Source organism: Pungitius pungitius, chromosome 20 (assembly GCF_949316345.1).
Source record: "Pungitius pungitius chromosome 20, fPunPun2.1, whole genome shotgun sequence".
In the NCBI taxonomy this organism is placed as follows: domain Eukaryota; kingdom Metazoa; phylum Chordata; class Actinopteri; order Perciformes; family Gasterosteidae; genus Pungitius; species Pungitius pungitius.
In genome coordinates, this window is record NC_084919.1 from 436,519 (window position 1) to 446,660 (window position 10,142).

At 41.9% G+C, this 10,142-nt stretch overlaps 1 protein-coding gene across 1 annotated transcript; it reads left to right on the forward strand.

Annotated features, from left to right (window-relative positions):
- Positions 1 to 1,742: 1,742 nt before the first annotated feature.
- Positions 1,743 to 4,778, forward strand: slc35d3 (solute carrier family 35 member D3). Its single transcript, XM_037449587.2, has 4 exons — positions 1,743 to 2,124; positions 2,787 to 2,997; positions 3,378 to 3,535; positions 3,812 to 4,778. The coding sequence occupies exons 1-4, from the start codon at positions 1,900 to 1,902 to the stop codon at positions 4,505 to 4,507; spliced, it is 1,290 nt and encodes a 429-aa protein (XP_037305484.1). The 5' UTR covers positions 1,743 to 1,899; the 3' UTR covers positions 4,508 to 4,778.
- The last annotated feature ends 5,364 nt before the right edge of the window (positions 4,779 to 10,142 follow it).

Consider the following 10,142-nt stretch of genomic DNA (forward strand, 5'->3'; position numbering starts at 1 on the left):
ATGTGGTGTTATTTGGTATGTTTGATGAAACATGCACAAAATAACTGATCTGAAGCTGTGTTTAAACACAGCAGCTGTAACTGCACATGTGCAGAATGTGACCGATCAGAACAAATGAACCTCTTCCAGCCCCAGTGACAGTTCACCGTAATTCAGAAAATGCATATTGGAAATGGCTCTGACTAATCTGAATAAGCTATAGTTAGTGGAACAATGGACGTGTGCATTTGTGTTTTCAGTCGGGGGTGGGAATCCCCGCCCGGCCCCCCAAGCGCGTTAATTGGCAGCGAGTGGTCAGAGCCCGATAAGGCCGGATCGGCTTCCTCCTGGAGCTGCAAGCTGATTTTCTGATGGAATATTTCAATTAAAAACATCGTCCAAGTCATTTCCACGCCTGTTATGAGTGAGGGGGTTGACTCTGAAGGGAGAGGAGGAGAGGGGGGGGGGGGGGGGCAGACAATCGGAAAAGATGGCCGACATCCAAGCATTTAAATGCATGTATTACTTGGTTAGATGGTGGCTGGAACCTTCTGGTTCTTTTAACACACAGGTTCTGAGATAAATATCTTCCTCTCTCTGTTCTTCTCTGCAGAGAAACACACTTTGTGTGTAAATATAAACATTATTATTCATTTAAATTGTTTACATCCTTGTCACAGCTTCACTTTCTACTCTTTTGTTTTATTGTACAATTGTTTCGAACAGATTCATTTTCACTTTGATTTGATCTTGATTTCTACATTTTAAACCGTTTGGTTTTTTGAGATGAAATTCTTATATATATTTTTCTACATGCTGCTTTCACTCAGAATTCATGTTCTCCTCTAAGTGCTAAAAAACTGATGATCTGTTCTTTTCATTTAATTCCACCGTATTAATCCTTTTATCTGCCACAGTAATACAGCAGATCTGAGGTGAACTAGATTCCACCGACCAGGATATATATATATATATATATATATATATATATATATATATATATATATAGATATATATATACTGTATATAGATATATACATATATATATATATACCCCCCCCCCCCCCAAACTGTTTATATGTTAATAATCAATGAAAACGTCTCGTTTAATATAAAACAGAGAAAAGCAGGACATATTTATATCCAAAAGTGATTTCCTTTGTTTTAGCATGAAAAATAGAAATGAATCATTTCACTGTGGACCGATCTGAGGTCAGCTGGTGGTTCTGGTTCAAGTTCTTTGTATCATCTGCAGGTTTCTACAGTTTCCTTTATGGCTTAATTTGAATGAGACAGCTGGATTATTTCATATATTTCGTTGTTAGTTGTATCTCTTATATCATTAATTCATCATTTTTTTGTTGATGAGTTTATGTAAAACCTGTAAAAATGATTTTAACATCAATGAGAAGCATTAATGATAAAATAAAGTGTTAATGAGTCACTGTTCATACTTTCACCATAAATCATCGATACTGTGGTTTTCTTATGTGATGCTTTTGGTTGATTAATAAACCAGAGGCAGCCCCCCCCCCCCCCCCCCCAACGCCCCGCCCCCTCGCGGGTCCACTGCCAAGAAGCTCTGCGGCAGAATGTCATATTGGGCTGTAGGTGCCGTGAGGACGAGCTCCCCTCTACTGGACCTCTCCTCCTCCTCCTCCTCCTCCTCACTCTGCTCTCTGAGGAGCAGACGCGCAGAGAACAGAGTCCCAAAAGAAGAACCAGGATGAGTGGAAACTAGTAGGACCTTAAGGAGACCGGACCGACCCGGACCTCCCGCGGCCCCCTTTCGCACCTCCCGTTAGTCCGGTGCGCCTCGGCACACTGTGCGTAAAACCCCCCCCAAACGTCTCCTCTGCCCCGGGACTAACCCTCTCTGACCCCCCCTCCATCCCCCCGTCCCCTGCATGACACTCCGCCATGGACGTGTTCAAGAGCCGCTTCCTGGGGATCGGCGTGGCCGTGGCGCACGGCGTCTTCTCCGGATCCCTCAACATCCTGCTCAAGTTCCTCATCAGTAACTATCACTTCAACTACCTGACGCTCATCCAGCTGCTGACCAGCAGCACCGCGGCGCTCACCCTGGAGCTCCTGCGGCGGCTCGGGAAGGTCGGGCTCCCCCCGTTCAGCCTGCAGCTCTGCAAGGTAACTCTTACTGTATATATGTACAACAATATATAACCCTAAACCCTAACCATATATACATATATATAACAAAACAATAAAACCATCAAAATGTGCCTGAGAAGAAAAAAAAAAGATCATCAACCAGTTTGAATGATTGATATTTATTGAGCAGAACAGTGAAAAACGGCACTGTAGTCAAAGTGATTGATTGAGGCCATGATGATTGACGTGCTGACAGATGGGCTGACTTGCTGATTGGATGAAACCATTCATTAACTTTATTGGCAGGACTCTTTATCACCTTGGAAGGAAGGAAGCAGCAGTGAATGGTGGACTGACATCAAAAGGATCAAAGGATCAATAGCTTCTGTGCTTATTGATAAAAAGTTCTTGTTAGCGATTCATTCATAATTGACAACATTAATGGCTCTGATTGAAATTGTTGGGTGAATCCAGTTATTTTCCTTCCCTTAATGTCATCGCCTCACAGAGCCACGAGCTCGTGTGTGTTTGTGTGTGTGTGTATTCTTCATTTAGGACATTGTGGGGACCAGTTAACAGGGTCGCACTACGGGGACTCATTAGATCCCCGAGTTTAAACCTGTCTGTTTGTTCCAGCTCAGATCAGCTTTACGTTCTGCGTCCTCTGCATTCTGCCCCCCCCCCCCCCCTCTCTGCAGGAGTTTGCCCCAGTGTGCGTCCTCTCTACGCTGCAGTCCACCCTCACGCTGTGGTCCCTGCGCGGCCTCAGTCTTCCCATGTACGTCGTGTTCAAGCGCTGCCTGCCGCTCTTCACCCTCAGCATTGGCGTGTGCGTGCTGAGGAACGGCGGGCCGTCCGTCGGCGTGGTGATTGCCGTGATCATCACCACCGGTGGAGCCGCGCTGGCCGGTAAAAAGGCAGCACGTTCACGCCACGAGTTCTCTCTCCCAAACTATGACACATTTGCCTTTTTCACCAATATATTCTGCAGATGTTTTTCTGTTCTGTGTCGAAATGAATGCAGCAGAACCAGAGATTTGTCGCATTGTTCTTCCTCGCCAACTCCCGGCTCCGACATTACCCACAAAGCATTGTGACAGGAGGCAATTGGTTCAGATATCTGGGTGTTTTGCTGACTTTTCTTTCACTCAGGACACTAACTTAAACTAACTGGTTGAAAGAGTTTCATTCATTTTTAGCAGACCAGAACTGTTAGCATTAGCTTCCGTGTTAATAGTTAGTAGAATAATTTGACAGCGGTTATTTGGGGTTCCCTCCTCTCCCCCCAGGCGCCGGGGACCTGACTGGCGATCCCTTTGGGTACGTCACTGGCGTGCTGGCGGTCATCATCCACGCCTCTTACCTGGTGCTGATTCAGAAGACCAGTCTGGACAGCGAGTACGGACCGCTCACAGCGCAGTACGCCATCGCCGTCATGGCCTCCCCGGTAAGGCCTGTGGGGCGGGGCATGAGCACTGAGGGGGTTCGGGGTCCAAGTCCCGCTGAGGACGTCATTAAGTTTTACCTTGATGCTTCCTGAACTTTCTAATTAATCCTCCTCTCCTGGACACTGACTGCTGTCTCCCCAGTCAACGTCCCGTATATATAAGGACTTTTATTAAAAATCGATCTCCTCTTAGTCGTCCTCTCACCATCTCTCTCTTTTTCCCTCCCTTCTGACTCTTCACCTTTCTTCGTCCTCCTCTGACTCTGCGTCTCTCAGGTGCTTCTTGTGTGCTCCCTCATCTCCCTGGACACCATCAACATGTGGTCGTACGAGGGCTGGAAGGATCCCCACATCGCCGTCATCTTCGTCTTCTGTGTCTTGATCGGCTGCGCCATGAACTTCACCACGCTGCACTGCACCTACATCAACTCCGCCGTCACCACCAGCTTCGTGGGCGTGGTGAAGAGCATCGCCACCATCACCGTCGGCATGCTGGCGTTCAGCGACGTCTCGCCGACCCGGCTGTTCATCGGCGGCGTGGCAGTCAACACCGTTGGCTCCGTCACCTACTGCGTGGTCAAGTACTTTGAGACCAAGAAGAAGAGCCTGTACGAGGACCTGGAGGAGGCGGGGATGGACGCAGCGCCGCCCGCAGAGACTCCCGGAGACAAACCGCGTCTGAACGGGTCCCACCCGGGATGGACGGAGACGGGGGTAGCGGCCAGGGCGGAGCCGGCGGAGGCCTGTGCCAATGGAGAGGTGTGGGCGGAGGGCAGGGAGGCGGGCGCTGACTCCCGAGTAATGACCGAGAAGGAGGCGCTGGAGATGCAGAGGGAGCACCTCCACAGGCAGAACACCACCTCCGGTCCGTCGGCAAGTGACAGCTACGTCGGCGTGTGGAGGTCCATCAGACACCTGCAGTTTGCCAAGAAGGAGCCTCTGATCGACAACATGGAGCAGCAGAGTCCGTAGGAGCAGAACAGAGACAACTTCAAGAGAAAAGGGCAGGAAGTAGAGGATAAAAAAACGAGAACATGCTGCCTGAACCACAGAAGAAGAAAACTGAGATTTGTGAGGAGGGAAACCAACGGGAACATGGCTGCTGCCTCGCTGTGATACCTCCGCTCCTTTAAAGTTTAATTTAATCACACAAAGCTTGAAGAGCAAAGAAGAAGCTCTCAAGGGACAGGAAGCCGTGGTCTTTGTTTACGATACGTCGGAGATTCCGTCTGCGTGGCGTGCGGGGGGACGGGGGGGGGATGGGGGGGGGGGCCCCCGACGCCCCCGACGTTTAAAGAAAATGCGTCTTGAATGCTCCAATTCAGAGAGCAGCCAGCAGAGGCAAAGCGAGTACTTGTTTGTGATTGGCTGGTGTGAATAAAAAGCATGCGCTGGTTACAAAATGCTAACGGCCCGAAGGTTCAAGTCTCCTCACGGTCCCCAAAAAATGAAATAATGATCATGTGGTTTCACATTGAGACAAATGAGATGTTCTGATCATACATCATGGAGGTGTTTGATCTTTTTCCTTCTGAACGCTGCCTCGTGGACACTTATCTTTACGTTAGCATAGCTTAGCATACATACTGGGAGCAGGGCAGCTAGCCTGTCTCGTCTCAGGTCAGCTCTCAGTGACTCTTCTCGTCGGGGGGGGGAGGCTGAATGAATGAGTATCTTTCAACTAGCAGTGTTTACAATTCCTTATTTTTATATTCATGTTGAAGAGTCGTTTCGTGGAATCTTTCTCAAAATATTATAATATCTATTTTGGAGACACTTTTGCTAAATTAATCCTGGCTTAGTAATCATCTGGATGTATATTGATAATTTCTTCATCTCCATGCTTTAAGAAAGAAGATTGTTGCTAAATCTGTTTCAGTGGTGGACCTTCCATCACACAGTACAACACAAAGTACAATATCTACATCATAAAAATACTATTTCCTCTAACGTACAGCAGCATCACTGTGAGTGTTACCCGACTGTATCTCACTCCGATCTGGAGACATTGATCAAACGTCCTCTCGTCCACACAGGACAAGCTACAGGCGTCTTGAGATGAGCTGTCCAGCGGTGATATTGATCAGTATGGATTTTCCTTTCTCACAGTCACCTGAACTTCATTTAACGCCACAGAAGACCTGATGTCCCCTGTAGCGGCGGCGCGGTCCCTCATTTCAGATGTTAGAAGGTGTGAGTCGTGTGCTGTTTGGTTGACGATGAGTCAGCTGCAAATCTCAACGTGTGGCACTTCTCTGTAAATGAGAAGGGCAAAATGCATGAATGTATTTTTAATTAGTAATAAATTCCTCCTGTGACGCATTTTTCTGCAAATTATAGACAGATACATAAGTAGATTAGATCCAGATTGGTTAATTATACGTCACATGGGCCACTTTAATCCACCAAAACACATAAAACTGGGTTGAGCTTTATTTTCATTCATTATTTATTTCCATGTTTCTGAAAAGAACCAACTACTGAGATACATCAAGTACACTTCTTTCTTTCAGCTGAGAATGTGAAATCTAAAATCAAGTTCCATTTCAGAATAAGGTCCTGAATCATAAGTAAATATTTGGTTAAATTACAACTCAAACCTTCCCTATAATAAATACAATTTATAATGAATGCCATCAGTAAACTAGTGTTGGAATTTTGTGCAAAAGAAGTAAATTTGATTGAAATGCAGAACTTTTGTTTGTTTTGGTTGTGTTTGTTCTGTCTGCACATTTGATGTTGTTGTTGTTTTTCTGTAAAATAAAGCCATTAATTCATCCGCATGGATAAAAGCAGCAAGTTGGAAGTGAGACGAGTAATTAAAACAGTCTGGTTTTAGGAAATGTTTATATTCATTGAAATCTTTAAAAATGTAATTTCTACAGACAAGCAAATCAACCAAAACATGGAAACAACATGATAAAACCTAAAGGCCTAAATGAGTGTATGAATTAATAAATCATTCCCAAAATGATTGAATTCATTCTCACAGAGACGGAAAAACCTGTCTTGTGATTGTGGATCAGAACATTTAACACTTATGGGTCCCAATCTTTGGCAGTATCACAAAATGAAAAAGGGAATCTGCTAAATGAGGTGATTAAAGATTTACTAAATGTTTATTCTTTTCATTCATAGCGTTCATGTGCATTCTTCAATGTAGGATTAAGGATCAAATGTTATTTAAAAGCAACATGAAGCACATAAATATATATGTAGAAGTAGACATTTTCGTCATAACGCCACAGAAACCTCTCCTGTGTGACGTAGTCGGATCTCTAAAACATTCCGTGTTCTTGTATTTTCTTTCAACGTTGTATATAAACATGAAAATGTTTCCAGAGAATAAAGAGCTGGAAGCTGAAACAGAGAAACATCTCACTTCAAAGACACTTCCTGTTGCCACAAAGCGCCGTGAGCGCTCAGAGAAGAAGAGTAATGGTGAACTTAATGCAAAGAGGCTCGATGGCTTCTTCTGCACAGAAATCCTTTCAAACAACGACGTCAGATGACGCTTCAAATGACGTCAAGACAAACAGAAGAGCCGGAAGCAACGTGTGGACGAGAAACTAAGAAGGGAATCGGAAATGACGGAAGAGGATGCTGCTACCGCCTCTTTAAAATATATATATATATTTTAAAAAAGGCAAAACCCCAAGGGGAAAAAAATGTTATACGGTGGAAAGATGTCATGGAAAAAAAGGCTATAATTATTATGTCAAAAAATGTTTTTAAGTCAAAATATGTAAGGTTGAACCATATTTTAAACAGTTAAAATACGTTTTGTCTAATAATGTAATGGAAAAAATGACAAAAAATTAGGTCGAAAATCTTTTGCAAAATACAATTAAAGTCAAGTGGTGGAATAATGTCTCGAAAGAAAAAGTCTGAAAATCTTGGGTTGAAGAATGTTTTTAAAAAGAAAGTAAAAATGTCTAAAATGGACGAATATCTTTAAAAACAGTATAAATACATGAAAAAATTAAGTCAAAATATCTAGTTATTGATTTTGAAAAACGTTACAAATCCTCGTTATGTTGAGAAATGTCATGGGGAGAAAAACAGACAAAATATTTCATCGAATTTTTTTTTGAAAAAATAGTCAAAATGTGTAGAGTGGAAAATTGTCATAGAAAAAGGTCGAGAGATATTAGGTCAAAACTTGAAAAAGAAAGTTAAAATTTGTGACAAGATTGAGTATTTTAAACAACACTTGAAATACGTTGTGTGTGTCCAAAATGTCATGGAAATAAGACAAAAAATATTGGATCAAAAAAATGAGAAAAATATGTTAGATGGAAAAATATCATGGGAATTTTTTTTTTAAATCAGATCAAAAAAGTAAATAAATAATGTACGAAATATTTTAATATTTAATATAATATTTAAAAATCAATATATGCCTTAAAATGTGATAGACAAAAGGTGATATGAATAAAAGAAAAATAAATATTATTAAAGTTAAAAAATGATTAAGTCAAAACATAATTTGAAAAAAATAAAAATAACGTAAGATGGATAAATGCTATGGGGAAAAACAGTTGAAGAAAAAAAATATTAGGTAAACATTAAATACTTAGTCTAGAAATGTCATGTGAAAAAATGTTAAAAAGATGTCAAAACATGTGGAAAAAGAAGGTTGAGAAATGTTTTTGAAAAAAGTTAAAAATGATTTAAAAAAGAGACAAAAGAAACAGGGTTGAAAGACAATTTGATAAAACAGATGCTTTTATTACATAATATTTGCAGAAATATTCCTGTGAACATGGAGAAATGAAAGATCATTGTATTCATGTAACAGCTGTTGTCCTGTGTACAATTGGTAGGTTTTATTATTTATTTCATTTAAGTGTTTCTGACTATTCTTAGACTCACTAAACCTCGTAGTTGGAAGCAGGCAGCTTTTGAAATGTCGGGAGGGAAAACGGTTCACATTCATTTGGGAAATCTCCATCTTCACCTGAAAGGCCTTCATGCCTAAACTGTGCTTAGCATCACTGTCTCTGAAATTAATCCTGCCACCGACGATGTGTCTTTAAAAACGAAAATGAATAATCTTTGAATGCAATGTCACACACACCCAAAAGCAAAGTCCTCACAAGAATAGAAGGACAGGAGCGGCCTCACACACGGCTCAGGCCGGGATGAGAAGACGCTGTCAGACAGAAACATGGATGTGACAGAGGTGAAATGAGAGCTAATCGCTCACAGGATTTAAAGGATGGAGCTCATGTGGACCTCTCTCCCTCGGGTCGTGCTGAGGTGTGCACCGGTTAGTGGAGGGAGGACATTTTGTTCAGAAGGCTGTTTAAAGCTCCAGGAGGTAATTTCTATCACACAGAATGATTTTAATGTAATGAAAGGAGCATTCAGAGAGAAACCCTCTGGAACGTGTCAGTGGCCCAGCACCAACAGCTCAGGTGAAAACGCAGCTGAGCTTGACTTGACTAAACCTAAACGTAACCCTGACCCTGACTCTTAACCCTGCTAATGAACTAAAGTCAACCATATTAATGGCACTCAACGTCTACATTCTAGTAATAAAATACTACTAATAACTTTCTACACGTGGATTGAAGCTGGTACTACTAGTACGAGTTCACAGTACACGGAGGGATCCCTTTTTGAACATAGACATTTAAATAATTAATGTAACTGCCTTCAAATCCCTTATTTCATGGAGTACAAATGTGAAATGAAGATCGCTGTTTCCATCTAGTGGAAGAGAGATGGTTCTGAATGTGATAAACAGGTGAAGAAACCTTCGCCTCCGGAGGAAAACGCCGCTCTTAATCATTAAATACAATACAATAAAATAATGTAGGCACTTACTGTCATAATAATGTCTTGACTTTTTGGTTATGGAATACACCAGGTAGCTCACGCTGTAATATCTGAGTGTGTTTCTTGTTTACCTACCTTTGTGAGGACCAGAGAGATTGAGAGCTGGAAACGAGGACATTCTTGAAAGCTAAGGACACTGTTTTGTCCTCAGGATGTTTACAGTGAAGGTCAGAAGTCTTGTTCAGACTGGTGTAGAAAACGCATGTCATAAAGGGGGATCCCTATGAGAGCATCAAATAATTCTTCTCTTCTGGTAACTGTTGTCTTTGTCATCATAGTTTTTCAGTTATTTTACCACAAAGTCAATATGAAAACTGACCTGATGTGCACTGACATTGCTGCTTTGGGAAACCGTTACGGAACAATTCTTAATGTGCACATCGGTCTTCTATCTGATTCCCATGATGCTGACGGCTTGCAGACTTCTTTTGTGACCTTCGTCACAAGCATTATTGTATATATATGCATTATTATTACATGAGGTAATTAGTCTCATTAGTCTCATGCTGATTTACAATAAGTGCTGATAAACAATAAGTAAATAATGTTATATCATTATTTCATGTTTTACTGAGCCATATCATTCCATCAAAGTGAACAAAATAATGCTTATTAAAGTTAATACATGAACATGTACAAAGAACCAGAGACTTATAGAACCATGTGTGTGTCCACACATAAGGCCACAATCTTGGATGGAATTGTGATGTGAGATTTCAGACAAATAGTTTATAATAATAATAACAGGCGAGCAAGCAAGAAA

What these genes read in the sequence shown, in the direction of transcription:
- slc35d3 (XM_037449587.2), top strand. Translation starts at nt 1,900, where the DNA reads ATGGACGTGTTCAAGAGCCGCTTCCTGGGGATCGGCGTGGCCGTGGCG. An exon ending in CGGTGGAGCCGCGCTGGCCG is followed by an intron (nt 2,998 to 3,377) that starts GTAAAAAGGCAG and finishes CTCTCCCCCCAG; the next exon opens with GCGCCGGGGACCTGACTGGC. An exon ending in TCGCCGTCATGGCCTCCCCG is followed by an intron (nt 3,536 to 3,811) that starts GTAAGGCCTGTG and finishes TGCGTCTCTCAG; the next exon opens with GTGCTTCTTGTGTGCTCCCT.